The following is a 23,464-nucleotide window of genomic DNA, read 5'->3' on the forward strand; positions in this document are numbered from 1 at the left end:
TCATATAATTGAGGGATAAATTGAATAAGAAAGAATAACTCAAAATTCAAAATGAGTAATAGATGTGTGTGCACATGTGCGCACACACGCAAATACACATATATATAACATACCTTGATGAAGGGAAAGGGAGCGGGGGAATCTCACTGTTTATTTTATCACAGTATCTCTCAAGAAATGAACGAAGGTGTGAGAAGGTACTCTCTTCAAGGTCTACACAATAAGGTCGGTGCCAGGCAACAACTTGTCTAGAAGGAAGCATAAGAAAATCATGAAAAAGCCTTAACATGAAACTTTCACACGATCAAAAGCAAAAATTAAACCATTATTAAAGTTGAAAGATGTTAACAAGATATACAGAAGACCTTTCTGATTATAAAGGTGATAAAACCCTTCATTTTAGCAACTGAGGAAAACCAAGAATTGGCTATCTCTAGAATTCTTCAAGAAGAAAATACATAACCACTACTTATTTTGCAAGGTCTGGCTATTCATTCACCTGAAGTCAGAGGGCTGAGCCACATGATCTACTATAGACCCTTCTGGTTCTTAGGGCCTATAAGATGTATAGTTCATATTAAGAAAAATAGTCTGACTCTGTAAAGTGATATACTGAAATCTACTAAAAGAAAACCTCTTGAAAACTCTTGTGAAAATTTTCAAGATCCTGGAAACCAATTTTCTACATATAAGGTGAGAAGTTGCAGATTTAATACTAACAGCAAATTATTTGTATTCAATTTATTATATTTTCGGTTTTGTTTTGGAGGGTAATTACCTATAAATGTTTTAAATTGGTTAGAATGATATAATAAACCCCATCTGAACCAAAGGTCTAGAATACAAATATAATACATTCTAAGTTATTAATTAGCCCATATACATCTGAAAATAGCTGAAATAACCTCAAAATTTCTTAAAATTCAAACTTCAAATATTGGCTAAAAATTACCTACCTGATTATCTAAAAAAGATATGGTTATCACATTAGGAAAAAGCTAAATTTCTGCAAAAACTAACTTCCTTTATTTAAAAGTATGGCCACTGCTTCTTTTCAAAAAAACAACCAGATAAAGGGCATGGAAGCTAATTAACTGTTAAAAAGCAATAAAACCTAGTTCTGATTTTGATTATTTTAATTTAACTTCCTCTTGATATGTGGCCACAATATTTAAGATCAGTATCTGGAGACAGGGAAGGAATTCAAAATGTTTAAAAGACACTTGAATTAAGACAATATCTTAATATACGGTATAACTTCTTGCTTATGAAACATACCTAACCTCAACAATTAAAATGAAAGAAATCGAGATAGCATGTCTAGGACAGTAAAAAAATCAATACTAGAAATAGAAGGGTATTTTATGAACAAAGTACAATTATTTCTGCTTTTATTAGTGTTTCTGCTGTTAATAAAACACAGGAAATTTTTTTAAATAAATTTATTTATTTTATTTATTTATTTTTGGCTGCTTTGGGTCTTCGTTGCTGCACGCAGGCTTTCTCTAGTTGCAGCGCACAGGCTTCTCATTGCAGTGGCTTCTCTTGTTGCGGAGCACGGGCTCTAGGCACGCGGGCTTCAGTAGTTGTGGCACGTGGGCTCTAGAGCTCAGGCTCAGTAGTTGTGGCGCACGGGCTTAGTTGCTCCGCGGCATGTGGGATCTTCCCGGACCAGGGCTTGAACCCGTGTCCCCTGCATTGGCAGGCGGATTCTTAACCACTGCGCCACCAGGGAAGCCCTAAAACACAAGAAATTTTAAATGTGAGCACATTTACCTGTCCCTAGGAAGAGCAGTCCATGCCAGACTATGTGATGTTCCAGCGGAGATCTGTTGAATAGCTATGCCATCTAAGCCACTCACTTTCTTTGGTTTAGTAATAGGACCCGTGGAATTTCCTTGCCCACACTGCCCCATTGAGTTATTGCCCCAGGCATAAACTTCATTATCTAAAAACAAAACATAAAGAACAAAAGAAAAGCCAAATTTCAATGTAAAATATTTATGGAAGGTAATATTTAATACTATTTTTTTTTTGTAGGTGATACCTGTTTCATTTATTTAAAACCTAAAATATGCGTTTCAAACATGCCATGTTTTCAGATCCATTAATTTAAAACAGAATTATCAAATTGTCACAATGTGCTAGGCCTTTGGTTAGAGTCAGGGATATGAAGTGGAACAGGGCATGGTCCATATTCTCCAGGAGCTCACAGCTTAGTGTGGAGACAGTCAAGTGCACTAATAATCAGAGTACAGTACGTCCCAGGCTGTTCCAATCAGGCTGGATCCAGGAAAGCTTTCTGTAGGCCATGAGCCCTGAACTGAATTAGTTTTCTTATTCATTCATTTATTCATCCATCCATCTGCTCATCCATCCATCCAATCATTCATTCACTTATTTTTAACTGCAGTAAAATACGTATAACATAAAACTCACATTTTAATCATTTTTAAGTGCACAATTCAGAGACATTAAATCCATTCAGTGCTGTGCAAGCATCACTACTATCCATCTCCAGAAACCTCTCATCATCCCAAACAGAAACCCTGTGCCCATTAAGCAATATCTCCCCATCCCCCCTTCCTCCCAGTGCCTGTTAACCTCTACTCTGCTCTGTCTCTATGAACTTGCCTACTCTAGATACCTCATATAAGTGGAATCACATGATATTTGTTCTCTCATTTCACTCAGCGCAATGTCTTCAAGATTCACGCACGTTGTAGCGTAGATCAGTATTTCATTCCTTTATAAGGCTGAATAATATTCCACTCTATGGATATACCCCCATTTTATTTATCCATTCGTCTTTTGGTGGAAACTTAAGTTGTTTCCACCCTCTGGTGAATAACACTGCTATGAACATTGGGGTACAATTATCTGTTTGAGCCTCTGTTTTCGGTTCTTTTCGGTATATACCCAGAGTGGAATTGCCAGATCATGTGGTAATTCTATTTGAACTGAACTTGGAAGGCTGAGAATGACTGAGCAGGAGGAAGCAAACACACTCTGTGGATGAATGACAAGGGAGGACATGCTTCTGTGAGGTGACCCACCCATCGCATAATCTCTCACTCCCCCTCCTCTCAAGGACCGTGCTCTGTGCCCTACCATGACGACAACCACCAAATTTGATTCCTGGTCTCCCCAGAAGAGCAACACTATGGTATCCTTTATGATATGCACTCCTTTCCCATCTCCTTCCCCAGTTCCAGCCAGCCCAGAACACCTTAGGTCTTTCCTAAGGTGGTTTCCACTGGTTGGTAAGTACTCCTCTGCCTACCTCACTGTGTTGTTTTGAAAGAACTTGAAAAGGAATAGATACATGTATATGTATAACTGAATCACTTTGCTGTATACCTGAAACTAACACAACATTGCAAGTCAACCACCGTCCAATATAAATTAAAAAATTTTAAAATCATAGCCAACTTGGTATGTTAAAGATGGGGGGAGAAAAAGGATGGTATGAACTTGAAAGTGCCTTTAAAACCTAATACTATTTCTTTAAAAACAAATGATCTTACCATGAGAAAGAGCCAAACAATGACTGTCTCCAATAGAAATATCAACTACTCTTGTGGCAGCCAGTTCTTCAATAAGCTTGGGTCTCAGTGCAGTAGCTTCTGAAGAACCACAACCTAGACAAGCGCCACAGCCCCAAGCATAGACCTGAAACAAAGAGAAATACACTACACAGAATATCCTGAGATGGTAGGTTAACAACTTACATTGTTTAGAAATAAATATAAGCTATTAAATAAGAGTGTGGTTTGATACTAAATAGTAACTTTTTGTTGTTATAGAAACTTTCAATTCAAAGTTGAACTCTTTGAATCTATCTTATATAATCATTAAAAGTTGAATCTATCTTATATAATCATTCAAACCAGAAGTTATTACCCCTCTCATAAAAAAGAAGCACGTGATTTTCAAGGAAGGTTTGTGATTTGCCAGTGGCTATACATCAAATAAGTGAGCATCTTTTGGCTTCAATTCATGGATTCCTGCCACAAAACTCACAGTGAGAAAGATGTAAAAGAGAAGTTTTAAATTTTAAGACAGCAACCAGCATTGTAACAAATGACTAACATAATTAAATACAAAATGATAAATAGTTTTGCATTAGATCTTTTACAGCAAGGCATTCCAGTCTTTCAAAAATAATTAAATAATATGGTAATTTCAGCTTTGCTACTCATCTGCCATGTGAATGTCAGAAACATTTTTATACCACTGCCTGGCCCATAATAGATTGCTACATGTGAAACAATGAGTGATCAGCTCACTCTTTCACTGTCACTGCTGATGGATGTAAGGAGCAAAATTATTGTCAGTCTATCACCATACCTGGACCCTCTCCATCACCAACAAACAAACAGAGGGAAGTCAAAATATGCATGTAGAAAATCACAAGTTTATAAAGGGATTATACAATTCTAAGTATCCTAAGCCTGAGTAACCCTCTTTCAGAAACACCTAACCACCTAACCCTCTCAGATTATTTTCCATCTGGAAATGTTCTCCTTGCTCTCTCTTTTGATCACCTTCTTGCCTTCTTAGTTCATATCACTGGTTCCAGCAAGATCTATTCTCACTTTCCCCCACTATTCATGATTTTTAGGAAAAGGTTTAAGGGGTGTTTAGTGCTAAAAGCTTTTTTCAAACCATCTTAATACAAAGAACATGGGGTTAACAGTTAAGTTTATCTGGCTCACACAGGCCAGGTCAGAAAACCTGGCTCCTTCTCAGATACTCAACTTCTTCAAACAGGAGAAAATATTTCATTTCAGTAGATTAACTTTAAAATGTATTTTTTAACTTCAAAATTTAAATACAATTATCACTTTTTAGTCATCTGGTCCTCTGAAATACTCTAAACCTTTTATGCTCATCCCTTAGTCCTACCTGCCCTGTTGATGTCAAAGCAAGTGAAGACTGACTTCCAGCACAAACTTTGCGAATGAACATTCCTTGTAAAGCTTCAATAACTTTAGGTTTATACACTCTGTTGGTATCACCATGGCCAAGTTTGCCTATAAAAACAAACACATTCAAGTTAAACAATTTACTTGTTTCAAAGAAACGCTATTCTTTTTCTTAGTATTAATGTTGATAAATATCACTAATCTTTCCATCACTAACCTGACAGATTGTCCACATTTTAGAAAGCTCTAAGTTTCTGATAGCAGAGGATGTTAACAAATGAATGGTTTTATTACAAGAAAGAAACCAATAAACAATAGTTTCCTGAATTTTAATTTCAAGCAATTAAAACCACTTTAAGAGAGATATGGAAAATTAATTTGCTGTCTTTCTCCCCTTTAATGGTCATACTTCTAACTTCAAATTTGCTGATATAATAAACAGGTCCTTATACAAGAATGTGTATGCATATAATTATTTTAAATTTTTTTTAAAAGACTCAATAATTCACCAAATAGAGAACTTGGCAAATCACCAAAGAAGAAAAACAAATGGCCAAGAACCTCACTAAGGACGAAATACAGATTAAATACCATTTTCACTAATGAAACTATTTTTTTAATTATCTTAATTTTAATAGCCAGTGTTGTTGAGGGATATGGGGAAATGAGCATTCTCGCATCACTGGTAGGAGTGACTAAAGTAGAAAAAGATTTAGTCATTCACTGTATTGTTTTTAATATTGAAAAAAATTGGAAACCATCTAGATATTCAACAATAATAAATTGTTTTGTAAGTTTTGCTACAATCATATGAAAGAATACTTTGTGCCACTGAAAAGAAAAATGTAGAGTCATGTTTTTTGACATAGAAAGATATTCATAAGATACTGTTAGATTAAAAACAAACAAGTTGTAAGACAGTAACTATGGTATATATAGGTCTGCTTTGGTTTTTTAAAACATCTATGTAGAAATATAGGTACATATTTATATAAATGCATATATATTTATCTCCCAAAATTTTAACAATGCTTAGAGCAAATTTTTCTTAAATTTTTTTAAGAAAAATTTATTTAAATTTAAAAAATTTCTGCTCACCTATATACATTTGAGTTTTTCTACAATAGCCTTGTATAACTGAAAAATTTTTTTAAAAGTCACGGAAAAAAGGCCAAAGCTATCAATAAATAATTTTTTACATACCATTGTCTCCTCCTCCAAAAGACCATACAGTTCTCCCATCTTTAGATAAAGCAATAGTATGTGAACTGCCACAAGAAACCTCTCCTACATTGCTAATGTCTTTTACTAACGTTGGAATGTTACGGCTATTACTGTCACCGTGACCTTGGATAAAACACACAAAACAACAAAGAAATAATGTTAGCTCTTTTTTTTTAGGCCATTACTTCACAGGTAGAATAAACATTACAAGTTATTAACAGAAATGAGGAATTTTTAAAGTGCAATTAAATATGAAAAACAGAATCATTTCTAATATCTTCTCATCTAATCTTCTAGGCTGCTCCCAACATGAGATACCCAGTCCCTTCACTGAATCAGTAGAACATTCTATTATTCTCCTCTCACAGCACTTATCTAATGCTGTCTAGTATCGTTAACGCTGACTTGTTTTCACTACCTCCTAGATAACACACTTCAGGATCACTTTAGAATGATATCTTTCTTATCCCTGAAATCCTATAGTGCCTGCACAAAGTAGTAAATACTTACTAGATTTAATTACATCTTAAATTTCAGCACCAGAATCTAGGTACTCTCTATATAAAATTATCTTCCTCTGAGCTTAAAGCTAACAAAAATAAATGACAGTCTTTGGCCTATTAAATTTAGTCTCACCACTTCTCAGTAACCATCATCACTTCTATTTTTCTGTGAGACTAACTTCAATTTTTAAAAAATCTTACCTAATCTTCCAAAGTCTCCTTCACCCCATGTGTATAATTCACCATCCTCCGTGACAGCAGCACTATGTCTGTATCCAGCTGACACACAAACAACTACCTGTATTGTACACAAAGTGAATTTGATGAACACAAGATACTAAAACATAGAGTTCACATTTGATCCTATACACAGAGACTTCAGAGATACTGATATTCACAACTCATCCAGAAGTGCCATGTACAGTTGTGGAGGTTTTGCCCAGGACAAGGCTGCCTGCATAAAGGATCAAGAAATTGCTGAAATACAGCCTAAGCTCTGTTGGCCAAGCCACAAACTCTGACTTCTACCTAGAGAGGACGACTTTTCTTAATTCACACAGAGAGACTGGAAAGGCTACCAGCACTCTCTCGCCCACTCCTCCCTGCCCCAAATACATCAATCTAATCACCTGCAACAATACTGTATCACCAATCAACTCTTTACTCAAAGAGTTGGATGGGGCTGAACACTCATGGAACAATGAAAAAATTTTAAATATAACATTAACACAAAACCTCCAGTCCTGGCTAATCAAGAAAAATTCATTACATAATAGGATTAACTCTCAAAAACACATTGACTATTACCAATGAAGAAAGATCTAAGATATAAGCTTATATCAATTAAACTCCTAATAGTATCTCTTTACCCTCAAATAGCTACACAGTTTATGGGCAGAATCAGGGAAATAAGGGTATATGGCAGCATAATTTGGGGATCACTTATACCTTTTTAACACTGATCAAAATCACTAACTGCGGGCTTCCCTGGTGGCGCAGTGGTTGAGCGTCAGCTTGCCAATGCAGGGCACGCGGGTTCGAGCCCTGCTCTGGGAAGATCCCACATGCCGCGGAGCAACTAGATCCGTGAGCCACAACTATTGAGCTCTGCGCGTCTGGAGCCTGTGCTCCGCAACAACAGAGGCCGCGATAGAGAGAGGCCCGCGCACCGCGATGAAGAGCGGCCCCCGCTTGCTGCAACTAGAGAAAGCCCTTGCATAGAAACGAAGACCCAACACAGCTAAAAATAAATAAATAATAAAAATAAAGGAATTCCTTTAAAAAAAAAAAATCACTAACTGCTGAAAAAAAGATAAACAGAAAAAATATCCATACTAATAACTCCACATTTTTTAATCTCCAAAAATTAGAACTCACTTTAGAAAATTCAAAATTTAGATTCAATTAAAAATACTGAGCACCTACTACATTTTAGATAATATGCTAAGAACCTCTGAAATTTTTATCTGTAAATTATTTTACTTTTTGGGAATTTTTCCTTCATGATATTCATACTAAGTTATTTTTAACTGGCAATGTTTCCATTATAAAATGGAACATTAAAAGAATATAAATAAGGAATTCCCTGGAGGTTCAGCGGTTAGGACTCAGCACTTTCATAGCGGTGGCCCGAGTTCACTGGGCCACCGCTATGATCGTGCAAGCTGTGCGGTGCGGCCAAAAAAAAAAAAAAAATATATATATATATATACACACACACACACACACACACACACACACACATACACACACACAGACGTATATATGTGTGTATATATATATAATATATATATATACATATATATGTAAAGAAAATTTAAAACAATGGGAATTAAGAAAAAAGGTGCTAGAAAAACTTAAAAAATATAACTTTAAAGAGTATTTATCTGAAGTTCCTTAGAGTCCCATATTCAACATCTTATCAAGGACCCCCTGATGTTAAGTGGAATGTTCCAAGGCTCACTGCTTTGAGGCTGATGTCTAAGTTAAACATTGAAAGTTATAATAAAGTAAAATTCATTTGAGAGCCAACTTTGTCAGACAAACTCCCATGAAAGAAGTGTCCCACTTTTAATTTTGGTATAAAATAAAATTTTAACTTTATATAAGAAAACATTCATAGGAAGAAAGCAATCTTAAAACGGAGGAACTCACAAAATTGCATATAATTTTAAGTTAGGAAAATGGCTTCATTTAAGAAAAGGTAAAATAGAAATAAAAAGAGGAGACCTAGGTTCAGTTTCTAATGGTGCCATTTATTTGTGTGTGACCTTGGCCAAGTTACTTAACCACTTTAAATGTCTTATTTAAGTTTTTGTTAAAATGCCACCTACTCCAAGAGAACCCTCTGACCTCATTATCTAATATCACACCCAGCCAAAGTTAGTATCTATTACACTACTCAATTTTTTCTTTACTATTATTTGAAATTATTTTATGTGTTTGCTTACTTATTTATCATCTCTAGCCCACAGATTAAAGCTCCATGAGAGTAAGAATCTTGTCTGTTTTGTTCACTGTTATATGTCTAATGCCTAAAACACTGCCTGGCATTTGGAAGGTACTAAATAAATATTTGTTAAATGGATGATTCTCAGTTTCCTATCTGTGAAATGAAAATAATAACTACTTTAACAAGGCTGTTATAAGAATTAAAATTAAATAATGTATGTGAAAGTGTGTTGTAAACCATCAAGCAGATATACAAAAGATAAGCCAAAGGGTTGGGAGGGTGGGCTACTTCAGAAAGAATACATCAAAATCTGAAAGATATCGTCAATTATAGCAATCACAGTACCAGTGCATCTAATTATTCTTAAATCCAAAAAGAAGGCACATACCTTTCCCTGCAGAGGGCCCTGAATAAGCTTGGGATATTTCTGTGTTGAACTATTTCCATGTCCCAGCTTCCCATAATCACCATCTCCCCAGCTGAAGACTTCTCCTTCTGTAGTGAAAGCTAAAGTATGACCATCAGATCCTTTAGAAGATGAGACCTTTTTAATGGACCTGTGAGGCTCAAATGTTAACTTTTTTAAAGTAGACTGATTATTAGAATCTCCAAGGCCCAGTCTCCCATAGCTGCCTTTACCACAAGCTCTGACAGAGCCATCCGTAGAAATGACAAAAGTGCAGTATTGTCCAGCTTCAATCTATAAGCAAACAAACAGAATCATAGATATAAAATGCTTCTGTGAGAATCAAAGTATAATATTTAAGTTGATTTTACCAAAGAGGCTCAAAGGATATCTTTTAAAGCAGAATATGAATCTCCATAGAGATTAAGAAGTAAACAGAAAATTAAGAAAACTATTAATGGCCTATTCATGTTGACTTTATTGTTGAATTCAAATTAATGTGTATTTTATCTTTTCAGGTTATCTATCCAGTCATGGTTCAATGAAACAACAAAGAAAAATGTTTAGCCTCCTCTTATATAATTGGTGAAGGGCAAGAAGGAAATTTTTCCTGTAATTCCTTAGGGTCCATTATAACAAGAACCATGTAATATATATTCTAAATTCATTTGAGAAAAACATATGTTTTAATGAAAATAATAAAATAGAAAGTTCCATTTTGCCTAAAAGTTAGCTACAAATGTAAAAAAAAGTGATCATAATAAGAAAATGAAATGCCAATATGGCAAAGGGAAAATTCTAATTTTTACTTAGTCTTATTTACCATTTGTGTTGAATATAAGGGTAAGTATGCTGCCATTCATAATTCTTTTTAAAACTCCAGATGCAAATTTAACTTTTTAAAACTTGGAAACACTATTAGGGAAATGAGGAACTTAAAATATTTTTTCTATGAAAATGAAAAAGCTGATGCAGTAGAGTATAGAAACAATATAGATAAGAAACAAGCAAGAACATTCACTCATTAAAACAAAAAACAAAAAAAAACACTCTTAACATTATTTAAAGCAAACCCTGTCATGTACCAATTTGTAAGGTATGCAGAGAACTCACAGTCTGCGCGTCAGAGAAACTAGGAGCCAGTTTGGGCTGTAATATTTTCTCCTGTGTGCCTTCTACCAACTGATGGCTGCTATTGCTCCCCCAAACATAAACCTCACAGGTTTCTGAAACAATGGGAGCATCACCAGTCTGAATGCTATCTGGGCTAGCACACGTTCTTGAGTAATCAGACGCCATTCTGCAAACCTAGTAAAATAAGAAACATGCAATAAATAGTCAAGACATTCTTAGTGCAGATATTTTTATAAATATTCTCTGAAATTATTGTTGACTTTCCTTCTTCGAAAACTATCTAAACTGCTCAAATAACACATCCAATCTTAAACACAGATGGCTAGACTATTTACTCCTGCAGAATAAAGCACTAAAAGATACCAACAAAGGTGGCAAAAATGGGAAGGGGGAGACACACAATCAAGCCTTTATTAACTAAATATTTTATTAACGCATATAATGGCATTATAGAAGAACAAAGTAGAAAAAAACCTACCTTTGATAATCCCATCACCTTAATACAATATATGCTATCTTTTTTTATATATGTCCTTCCAGAGTTTTGCATATACACGCTCTTTAACATAGTTATCACAGTGGATACATACGTGACGATACAAAAGGGCCATGCAGAATTTTCTCTATGTCTACTTAATCTTCGTAATTGAACCAATAATATTCCATCTAATGTAAAAATCACAATTTACTTAAGCATTTTCCTTTAAGAGGACACTTGACATTCTCTCTACTTATTTGTTATATGAGCCATTTTTAAGAATATAGTTGTGGCTACTTCATTGTTTTGTTTTGTTTTTTTGGAAGGAAAATAATCAATGCTATTTGGCAGCACTGAAGTGTGTTCCCGGCTGGCTTCGTCGGGGGGTTTCCACTGATTCACGCTGGGCACTGGCTCACTCCCTGCCGCCTAGGCGGCCTCCTCCTCCTCCTCCTCCTGTTGCTACATTTTTAATTACTTCACTTAGTAGAGAACCTCGGACATGGGACTACTATATGCAAAAAATGACAACAATCTTCTGATTCCTGAAACATACTATACCAAATTGCTTTCAAAACTGGTGTTACAATATTATTATTTCATCACCAGCAATGTATAAAATGAGGGCGGTCCTAAAAACGATAAAGGTCCAGAGCAATTCAACACTCACACACATATCTATACATATCTGTATATGTATATAGATATAGCTATAGCTATATAAAAAATCATGGCTTATTTACCATTTGTGTTGAATATGATGGTAAGGTCTATTGCCATGCATAATGCTTTATAAAAATCCAGGCTTCTCCTCTCCGCCTCCCCTCTCCTCAAAACCCTGCCAAAAGCACAGGACCCAGGGTTGTCATCACAGTTGCCCTAACCAATGAATACGTCTATGTGAGAGCACCAGTCTCACTGCACCCATACCAATAAGTATTATGCTTTAAATTTTTTTTGAAAAGTAAAGTGAGAAAAAAGAGGATGTATTCTTTTAACTTCACACTTCCTTATTATCAACAGAACTAAAGTTTTTCCATCTATTTGCTTACAACTAACTTCTGCCCATTTATTCATTAGGGTTTAATGGATTTTTTACTCACTTTGTATGAATCCCATACAATAAAGATATTATCTCTGACTACAGCTGTTGTCAATTTGTTGTCTGCCTTTTAGGGGTTTTTTTGGTTTTGTTTTTGTTTTTCTCTGAATCAAGTAAAACAATAAAAGAAGAATCTTCAAAAGTCAATATATTATATTGCCAGACCATGAAATGGGAAGGGATAGAGTAATTTCAGTCAGAATCTTTAAATAGTACACAAAACAACAGAATATGTGTGTCAGACGAATAATTTTCAGTGAACATGAGAAGAGTTTTGAGGACATACAAAATATGCATAAGTAAAGGCTGACAGTCCCTAATAAGAGATCTGAAATTCTGCTGCTGACAAAAGGAGGATGATGGGCCCAAGTAGGTTAGAATTTTTTATCTAAAGATCTATTACAGTAGTCCCCCTTTATTCGCGGTTTCACTTTCTGTGGTTTCAGTTACTGGCAGTCAACCGTTATCGGAAAATATTAAATGGAAAATTCCAGAAATAAACAATTCATAAGTTTTAAACTGCATACTGTTCTGAGTATCATCCCTTTGTCCAGCATAGCCACACTATATAAGCTAGCCAACCGTTAAGTCACTTAGTAGCCATCTGATTATCAGCTCATCTGCCACAGTATCTCAGTGCTCGTGTTCAAGTAATCCTTATTTTACTTAAAAATGGCCCCTAAGTGCAAGAGTTGTGATGCTGGCAATTTGGATATTCTCTTACTGTACCTAATTTATAAATTAAGCTTTATCATAGGTATGTATGTATAGGAAATAACATGGTATATATAGGGTTTGGTACTATTCATGGTTTCAGGCATCCACTGGGGGTCTTGGAATGTATTCCCCATATATAAGAAGGGACTACTGTTCTATAATAAGGCTTAAAAAAAATCATAGCCCTCCTTCCCTGACCCCCACGAAAAAGAGAGAAGAGAGGAGAAGAGAGGAGAAGGGGAGGGGAAGGGAAGGGGAAGGGGAGAGGAGGGGAGGAAAGGAGAGGGGGAAGCAAAGGGGAGGGGGAGGGGGAAGCAAAGGGGAGGGGGAGGGGAGGGGTAAAAAAAATCTGTTCACAAGACTTAGAAATGTGTTTTTTAAAAACAACTGGGGGAGGGGCTTCCCTGATGGTGCAGTGGTTAAGAATCCGCCTACCAACGCAGGGGACACGGGTTCAAGCCCTGGTCCAGGAAGATTCCACATGCTGCGGAGCAACTAAGCCCACATGTCACAACTACTGAGCCTGTGCTCTAGAGCCCGCATGCCACAACTACTGAAGCCCGCACACCTATAGCCCGTGCTCCACAACAAGAGAAGCCATCGTAATGAGAAGCACGCGCACCACAACAAAGAGTAGCCCACGCTCGCCGCAACTAAAGAAAGCCCATGTGCAGCAACAGAGACCCAATGCAGCCAAAAAAAACCAAATAAACAAACAAAACAAAACAAACAAACAACAACAAAAAACAACTGGGGGGGCGCGTAGAATTCTGGAAAAGATGACAATAGCAGCAGCAATGTAGTTTTCTAAACATGGAATCACTACACAAAACAAATAGAAGGCTAAACTCCAAATTTGTGCTTAATATTCATAATAAAACTAGACAAACACAGCTCCAGTAACTCCAAAATATAAGCAGGTGCAGACAAACCACTACCAGACACAGAATCTGCATGGGAATAATATCTGTGCAGGAGGAAGCCAAAGAGTGTCTGACAGACCTCAGAATAAGAAAAACCCAAAACAACCAATCAGGTACTCACCAGAAAGAACAGTGAGCCAATCTAAGAACAGCAGCTGCAACTGGGAAGAGTTTGCCCTCTCTGATAGCAGGTAAGTACAAAGGTTCCATGATGAGAAGTTTGAAAAAAGCTAGAGCTGTCTAGCTCTTGTGAATTCTTGAAACTGAAAAGCAGTACTCCCTTCCAGGACAGAGCCCTCATACTGAGCAGAAACTACTGGGAGCGGAATAAAAGTTGAGCAGAATGAGGACAACAGAAAGGAAAGAGAAAAAGTTAAGATAAAAGGTGGGGAGGGGAATATGCTTGAAACCACCTTATTTTTTCTAACGTTACACAAAAACAGTAGAGAAAGGGAGTCTATGGATTTAGAAAAGCTATCTTGAATCCCATCCCAATCTAAAAATTCAGGAAAACAAGTTTTTCATAAAAATAAGCAACAGAAAAGTATGAAGGTCAAATTCCATATGAACTTGTTATTAGGGGAAAAAAAGGAAAAGAGGCAGAATAACATCTGTACAATAAAAGCATGACAGACAGGAACTACCCACAAAACAGATCAAACTGTAACCTATTTCAAAGCAAGGTAAAGGGATTAAGAAAATGAAACAAGACTTGAAAGAAAAACACAAAACTGAAAGAGAAGCATTCAAAAATGAGGTGACAGACTCAAAAAAAGAATTAGAAATAAGAGAAAAAATCATTTCAGAAATGAGGAGTAAACTATAAGAAATCCAAGAGTAAATAAATACAAAAGATAATACCTTATGAGCAAAAAAAGATAAAAAGGAAAAAACTGTTTAGAAATAAAAAAAGAAATGAAAATGATATAAAAAGTATTCAAGAAAAAGTGACAATTACTAAGTTAATTGTTAATTGTTAAAAATCCAACACACATCCAAGACTGAACCAGGAAGAAATAGAAAATATAAAGAGACCGATCACAAGCACTGAAATTGAAACTGTGACTAAAAATCTTCCGACAAATAAAAGCCCAGGACCAGATGGCTTCACAGGCGAATTCTATCAAACATTTAGAGAAGAGCTAACATCTATCCTTCCCAAACTCTTCCAAAATACAGCAGAGGGAGGAACACTCCCAAACTCATTCTATGAGGCCACCATCACCCTGATACCAAAAACAGACAAAGATGCCACAAAGAAAGAAAACTACAGGCCAATATCACTGATGAACATAGATGAAAAAATCCTCAACAAAATACTAGCAAACAGAATCCAACAGCACGTGAAAAGGATCATACGCCATGATCAAGTAGGGTTTATCCCAGGAATGCAAGGGTTCTTCAATATATGGAAATCAATCAAAGTGATACACCATATTAACAAACTGAAGGATAAAAACCCTATGATCATCTCAATAGATGCAGAAAAAGCTTTCGACAAAATTCAACACCCATTTATGATAAAAACCCTCCAGAAAGTAGGCATATAGGGAATTTCCCTCAACATAATAAAGGCCATATATGACAAACCCACAGCCAACATCGTTCTCAATGGTGAAAAACTGAAACCATTTCTACTAAAATCAGGAAAAAGACAAGGCTGCCCACTCTCACCACTATTATTCAACATAGTTTTGGAAGTTTTAGCCACAACAATCAGAGAAAAAAAGAAACAAAAGGAATCCAAATCGGAAAAGAAGTAAAGCTGTCACTGTTTGCAGATGACATGATACTATACATAGAGAATCCTAAAGATGCTACCAGAAAAATACTAGAGGTAATCAATGAATTTGGTAAAGTAGCAGGATACAAAAGTAATGCACAGAAATCTCTTGCATTCCTGTACACTAATGATGAAAAATCTGAAAGTGAAATTAAGGAAACACTCCCATTTACCACTGCAACAAAAAGAATAAAATACCTAGGAATAAACCTACCTAAGGAGACAAAAGACCTGTATGCAGACAAAAGACCTATAAGACACTGATGAAAGAAATTAAAGATGATACAAACAGATGGAGAGATATACCATGTTCTTGGATTGGAAGAATCAACATTGTGAAAATGACTATACTACCCAAAGCAATCTACAGATTCAATGCAATGCCTATCAAACTACCAATGACACTTTTCTCAGAACTAGAACAAAAAATTGCACAATTTGTATGGAAACACAAAAGACCCCAAATAGCCAAAGCAATCTTGAGAAAGAAAAACGGAGCTGGAGGAATCAGGCTCTGTGACTTCAGACTATACTACAAAGCTACAGTAATCAAAACAGTATGGTACTGGCACAAAAAGAGAAATATAGATCAATGGAACAGGATAGAAAGCCTAGAGATAAATCCATGCACATATGGTCACTTTATCTTTGATAAAGGAGGCAAGAATATACAATGGAGAAAAGACAGCCTCTTCAGTAAGTGGTGCTGGGAAAACTGGACAGCTACATGTAAAAGAAGGAAATTAGAAAATAAAAATAAACTCAAAATGGATTAAAGACCTAAATGTAAGGTCAGACACTACAAAACTCTTAGAGGAAAACATAGGCAGAACACTCTATGACATAAATCACAGCAAGATCTTTTTTGACCCACCTCCTAAAGAAATGGAAATAAAAACAAAACTAAACAAATGGGACCTAATGAAACTTAAAAGCTTTTGCACAGCAAAGGAAACCATAAACAAGATGAAAAGACAACCCTCAGAATGGGAGAAAACATTTGCAAATGAAGCAACTGACAAAGGATTAATCTCCAAAATTTACAAGCAGCTCAATATCAAAAAAACAAACAACCCAATCCAAAAATGGGCAGAAGACCTAAGTAGACATTTCTCCAAAGAAGATATACAGATTTCCAACAAACACATGAAAGGATGCTCAACATCACTAATCATTAGAGAAATGCAAATCAAAACTACAATGAGGTATCACCTCGCACCACTCAGAATGGCCATCATGAAAAAGTCTACAAACAATAAATGCTGGAGAGGGTGTGGAGAAAAGGGAACCCTCTTGCACTGTTGGTGGGAATGTAAATTGATACAGCCACTATGGAGAACAGTATGGAGGTTCCTTAAAAAACTAAAAATAGAACTACCATACACCCCAGCAATCCTACTACTGGGCATATACCCTGAGAAAACCATAATTCAAAAAGAGTCATGTACCACAATGTTCATTGCAGCACTCTTCACAATAGCTGGGACATGGAAGCAACCTAAGTGTCCATCGACAGATGAATGGATAAAGAAGATGTGGCACATATATACAATGGAATATTACTCAGCCATAAAAACAAACGAAATTGAGTTATCTGTAGTGGGATGGATGGACCTAGAGTCTGTCATACAGAGTGAAGTAAGTCAGAAAGAGAAAAACAAATCCCATACGCTTACATATATGGAATCTAAAAAAAATTGTTCTGAAGAACCTAGGGGCAGGACAGGAATAAAGACGCAGAGGTAGAGAATGGACTTGAGGACACAGGGAGGGGAAAGGGTAAGCTGGGACGAAGTGAGAGAGTGGCATGGACTTATATATCCTACCAAATGTAAAATAGATAGCTAATGGGAAGCAGCCACATAGCACAGGGAGATCAGCTCAGTGCTTTGTGACCACCTAGAGGGGTGGGATAGGGAGGGTGGGAGGGAGATGCAAGAGGGAGGAGATATGGGGATATGTGTATACATATAGCTGATTCACTCTGTTATAAAGCAGAAACTAACATACCATTGTAAAGCAATTATACTCCAATAAAGATGTTAAAAAAAAAATCCAACATAAAAACAATAGGGGTCCTAGATGAGAACCAAATACAAAGAGTAAAAATGATACTAAAAACAATAATTTAGGGAAACTTCCCTGAAATAAAAAAGATTTGAAACTACATGTTGAAATCCTCACATCTCTGAGAACATCAACTCAGAATAGGTAACATCAAGATGTATTCTAGTAAAATTACTGCCAGAAGAAAATGGATGAATATACTTAAGAAGTAGAAGAAAATGTGAGCCAAAGATTTTATCTTCTCAAAACTGACTTTCAAGTATAAAGTGCACAGCAATTAAAATGTAAGAACTAAGAGAATCTTTTTCATGAGTATTTATTGAGGACTCTACTAGAGAATAAGCTTCAGACAACCAAAAAGAATATAGAGCCACTGACCGAAACTGGCAGTGAGCATTAAATATGTAGTTACTTGTACAACTCATACTAAACGAGGGTTAAAAGGCAGAGAGTATATATGTTCTGAGTATACAGATATAATACAACTACAAAAAATGGGGAAAGCATATGTAAAAAGTTAATATTTTTAGTAATCATACAGTGGTAGTGTTTGTCTTATTCTAGGATTGTTGTTTTTGTGTGTGTGTGTGTACTGTGTGAGTAAAATAAATAATTATGGGATATTCTAATTCTATATCCCTGTATCCTTCAGAATCAGCATTCTTAGTTGGAAGAAAGGATATATAAATGTAATACAGAAAAGCAGAAATTCTATAGCCCTGATTTTGAAAGTATCAGTATCAACTCATGAGGTATATTAGCTTTAAATACGCATGCGTGCGTGCACACACACACATTTCCTAGCTCTGGCTACCGTAAGAGCCTAGAAAAATAATACCGACTTAGTAGTGATGAGCACCCTGATTGTGGTCCTGAAATACTATTTTCCACTTTAAAAAAAACAGGGTTTATGGAGAAAGAGCTAGCTGGTTGCAGATCCATATCAAGAAATACATGAGTTCAGAAACAATTTGACGGGTCAGATAGCAAGGAAGCTATCAAAGATTATTAGGCCTATGTCAAAAGAACTTGGGAACCACCCTGAAAGAGACTACTACCCTGAAAGACTGTTGGCCAAAGATAAAACAATATGAGCTTCACTACAGATAATAATTCACGAAGTAAAATTTGAATCGGTTTAAATCTACAAGTTCATAACAATACTTTTCAAGTGAAACCAATTGGTCAAGTTTGGAACATGACAGGAGATCAATTCATTAAACTGAAAACTAGTAAATAAAAATAGGTGTTAAAAATTTTTTTAAAAATCACGTGGAGAGAATCAAGCATTTATTCTGCTTTTCCTGTCTGAACTGTGGCAGGGTAACCAAATTGTCAATAAGGGAATCATCTCCTTTATGAAAACATTCCAATTAATAAATGAAAGAGGAATGATATAATTAGAATATCACCATTTTGCAACCAAGCATCAATGAATTAATAGATCTGATCATTAAGAATCAAGGGCTGGGCTTCCCTGGTGGCGCAGTGGTTGAGAATCTGCCTGCCAATGCAGGGGACACGGGTTCGAGCCCTGGTCTGGGAAGATCCCACATGCCGCGGAGCTACTAGGCCCGTGAGCCACAATCACTGAGCCTGCGCGTCTGGAGCCTGTGCTCCGCAACAAGAGAGGCCGCGATAGTGAGAGGCCCACGCACTGCGATGAAGAGTGGCCCCTGCTTGCTGCAACTAGAGAAAGCCCTCGCACAGAAACGAAGACCCAACACAGCCATGAATAAATAAATAAATAAATAAAAATAATTAAAAAAAAAAAAAAGAATCAAGGGCTGCTAATACTACAAAAAGACACACAACCAAATGGAAGATCACAACACCATGTTTAGCCTTGCCAAAGGGATCAAACCTGAAACTGATCAAGTCTCTAGATTCACCTGTCAATATGCAGGGATACATAGGAACTGCATTATGAGTAATCAGCAAAATCCAGATGGAAGGAAACTGTACAGCCTAAAAAGTCCAAGTTCCTGAAAAAATACACTAAAGGAAAAGAAAAAAAATGGAGGGGGAACTTATAGATTAAGAGATTTAAAAGATATATATAGGACTTCCCTGGTGGCGCAGTGGTTAAGAAGCCGCCAGTCAATGCAGGGGACACGGGTTCAAGCCCTGGTCCGGGAAGATCCCACATGCCGCAGAGCAACTAAGCCTGTGTGCCACAACTACTGAGCCTGCGCTCTAGAGCCCGCAAGCCGCAACTACTGAGCCCATGTGCCACAAGTACTGAAGTCCGTGCACCTAGAGCCCGTGCTCCACAACAAGAGAAGCCACCACAATGAGAGCCCGTGCACCACAATGAAGAGTAGCCCCTGCTCACCGCAACTAGAGAAAGCATGCACGCCACAACGAAGACCCAACGCAGCCAAAAAAAAAAAAAGTTTTAATTAAAAATATATATATACTAAAAAGATATATATAGATATATAGATTGTTTTAATAGGGAAGACTGAACTATAGTGTCTAGGGATGCACACAACTATAAAGAAATGCAACAAAGTGACTACTCTTGAAGTCAGGATAGTGGTTACTTACGGAAGGAGGAAAGGGATAATAACCAGGACATGAACGGGTTTCTCGGGTTGCTAGCAAAGTTTTATTTCTTTCCTGGGCACAGATTAAAAGGACATTTGTTTTATAATAATTCATTAAGGCACACATTTGTATGTCTTTCTGTATCTGTTTTAATAATAAATTTTTAAATTAAAAAATGCACATGGGGGAGGGGGAAGGGTAAGCGGGGACGAAGTCAGAGAGTAGCATGGGCATATATACACTACCAAATGTAAAATAGATAGCTAGTGGGAAGCAGCCACATAGCACAGGGAGATCAGCTCGGTGCTTTGTGACCACCTAGAGGGGTGGGATAGGGAGGGTGGGTGGGAGGGAGACACAAGAGGGAGGGGATATGGGAATATATGTATACATATAGCTGATTCACTTTGTTTTACAGCAGAAACTAACACAACAATGTAAAGCAATTATACTCCAATAAAGATGTTAAAAAAGAAATGCACATGATACGAAGACCAAAATGAATAAAAGGGTATGCATTGAAAACTATGTCTCCTTCCCACACCTGATGCGAGACACCCTGGCTCCATTTTCTAGAGGCAACCAATCACAGATGCCACTTTCTTTTGCATCCTTTCCAGAGATTGAATGGATTATTTTTAAGGGATAAATACATGCTATAGCATTTTAAGACAAAGTAATTTTTATTTATTGACTGATTTTTAAATTTTTATTGGAATATAGTTGATTTACAATGTTGTGTTAGTTTCAGGTGTACAGCAAAGTGAATCTGTTATACATATACATATATCCACTCATTTTGAGATTCTTTTCCCATATAGGCCATTACGGAGTACCGAGTAGAGTTCCTTGTGCTATACAGTACGTCCTTATTAGTTATCTATTTTATATCTAGTAGTATGTATATGTCAATCACAATCTTCCAGTTTATCCCTTGACAAAGTAATTTTTCACATAAAAGCCACGATTATTACATACCTCTTCAAAGAGACATAAAGCTGCCTCATAGAGTGAGCACAAGCCATCGGATGTTCTGGGTGGTTCCCTCCACTGACTCCGATCAGCAGATGAACTCTATAATTAAGACATTGTGGGACACAGTTAGTGAAGGAGAGAGACATGTATTAAAATCTCTTAAATAGTCCACAAAAACATCTGAGGAACTGTTTACATAATTATGTGCATTAAGATCAAATCCTGGGCTTCCCTGGTGGCGCAGTGGTTGGGAATCTGCCTGCTAATGCAGGGGACACGGGTTCGGGCCCTGGTCTGGGAGGATCCCACGTGCCGCGGAGCAACTGGGTCCGTGAGCCACAGCTGCTGAGTCTGCGCATCTGGAGCCTGTGCTCTGCAACAAGAGAGGCCACGATAGTGAGAGGCCCGCGCACCACGATGAAGAGTGGCCCCCACTTGCCGCAACTAGAGAAAGCCCTAGCACAGAAACGAAGACCCAACATAGCAATCAATCAATCAATCAATCAATCAATCAATAAACCTTTAAAAAAAAGAAGAGCCCAGGCTTGGGAAGCTACACCAGCTGGCTGCCCCACACTCCCAGCCTGTAAAAAAAAAAAAAAAAAAAAAAAAGATCAAATCCTAACATTAGGTCATGAAACCAATTTTATGTGTAAGTGTTATAAAAGACATGGCTATAGAGTGAAGCAGTAAATTAAGTACCAATCCCTCACTTATTACCTTATTAGTGATTTGCTCTAAGTGTCACAAGGTTTGACCTAAAAACACTCAAGGAGGCAGAACTTTGCCAACTACACACTCTTTGGGTGGTCAATATCCAATAAATGGGGTCCCAGCAAATATTCTACTCCCCTGGGGCTGCCTTGTCCACTTGCTCCAAGAATACAGTAGAATGCAGCCAGCTTAAGTGATGATCCTGACCAGAGCAGCAGTAAGTCTGTTCCTCCCTTCTTAGTTTCAGCACAACAAAGGTCCCACAAGTCAGTTCATGTAGCTACCTGACTATATTAGCAACAAAATATCTTTTCCCTAGCACAACTGAGGAATCATAGCTCCTCTCTGTGACTAACTGCCTACTCTCCACAATAGGGCCCAATGGCTATGACCAGAAATCATTCTTTCATTGAAAACTGATAAATCAGCGAGTGAACTTGACCTCCACTGTTCCCTCAAATTCCCATATCCTTAAATCTTTACATCACAAATGTCAAGTTCTTTCTCCGATTTATCCATCGTCTAATTGTAAAATTTTCATCTGTGGCTTTATTTCAAAGACTATTATATTGTAAAAATATTTAGATTCTAGATGATCACCAGGCAAACATACCACAGAAAAGTATATCCTCTACTGTGGAACGGAGGTTGGCCTAGATGCTCTGTAAGATCCCATCCAACTCTAAGATTATATGATTTTATCAATTCAGACTATTTTAATTAACGTGATTCCTAAGTAATGAAAGAAATGAGTACGTTGGCTATTGAATTTATCACTGGGTCATCAGGTGCTAAGCTACTGCTACCAAATCAATTTTTCTTTTTTATTGCTTAGGCGGTGCTTCTCGAATTTTAATGTGGACATTAAGTTATCTGGAAATTTTGTTAAAATGCAGATTCCAATTCAGTAAATATAGGTGGGGGCCTGAGATTCTGCATTTCTAACAAGTTCCCAGGTGATGGCAATGCTGCTGTCTGAGGCTCACACTTCAAGCAGTAAGGCTTTCGAGAGCCACTTGCAGGTCTTGGAGTCATATCAGAAGCTGAGTGCTCAAAATTATCTAGTTCCTAGACACACAAGGTGTGGCTATACCAGCAAATACTTTGAGGCACAGCCTCTCCAAATTCGGTAATTAGCTGCGTAGCACTTCTGGGAAAAACACAATTGTAATCTGTGGCTCCGTTATTTAAAGGCCACCTCTACTGATCACCAAACCAAAAGCAGATGAGAAACAACAGCAGCTTGCCATACCTTTCTAGGAGCTGGCACCAGGCCGGTAATAATTCCTTTTTTATGCCTTTCTACAGTATGAAGGAAAATGCTGAAAATAGCATAAGGTTTTCAGTGACAGACCTGAGTTTAATTCCATGTTCCATCACTTACTGGCAATGTGACTTAAGGGTAAGTTTGCTTATCCTTAGACAGGAATAATTCCTCTATTGTTTAGGGCTGTTGGGAAGAATAACTGAAATTATGCATAGAACATGCTTAGCATAGTTCTTAATAC

General features: G+C 36.9%; 1 protein-coding gene across 1 annotated transcript in view; it reads right to left on the minus strand.

Annotated features, from left to right (window-relative positions):
* HERC1 (HECT and RLD domain containing E3 ubiquitin protein ligase family member 1) overlaps nucleotides 1–23,464 on the minus strand; it is a 227,558-nt gene that overhangs the window by 146,945 nt on the left and 57,149 nt on the right. Inside the window, exons 3-11 of the mRNA XM_082383545.1 lie at nucleotides 21,246–21,341; nucleotides 10,627–10,821; nucleotides 9,496–9,807; nucleotides 6,857–6,953; nucleotides 6,132–6,275; nucleotides 4,909–5,036; nucleotides 3,528–3,672; nucleotides 1,777–1,948; nucleotides 114–248 (exon numbers count right to left, since the gene is read on the minus strand). Of these exons, the coding sequence (XP_082239671.1) occupies nucleotides 114–248; nucleotides 1,777–1,948; nucleotides 3,528–3,672; nucleotides 4,909–5,036; nucleotides 6,132–6,275; nucleotides 6,857–6,953; nucleotides 9,496–9,807; nucleotides 10,627–10,821; nucleotides 21,246–21,341 (1,424 nt within the window). The remainder of the gene's footprint in view (nucleotides 1–113; nucleotides 249–1,776; nucleotides 1,949–3,527; nucleotides 3,673–4,908; nucleotides 5,037–6,131; nucleotides 6,276–6,856; nucleotides 6,954–9,495; nucleotides 9,808–10,626; nucleotides 10,822–21,245; nucleotides 21,342–23,464) is intronic.

This window comes from Balaenoptera borealis (genome assembly GCF_965194805.1).
Source record: "Balaenoptera borealis genome assembly, chromosome: 3".
Taxonomy (NCBI): Eukaryota; Metazoa; Chordata; class Mammalia; order Artiodactyla; family Balaenopteridae; genus Balaenoptera; species Balaenoptera borealis.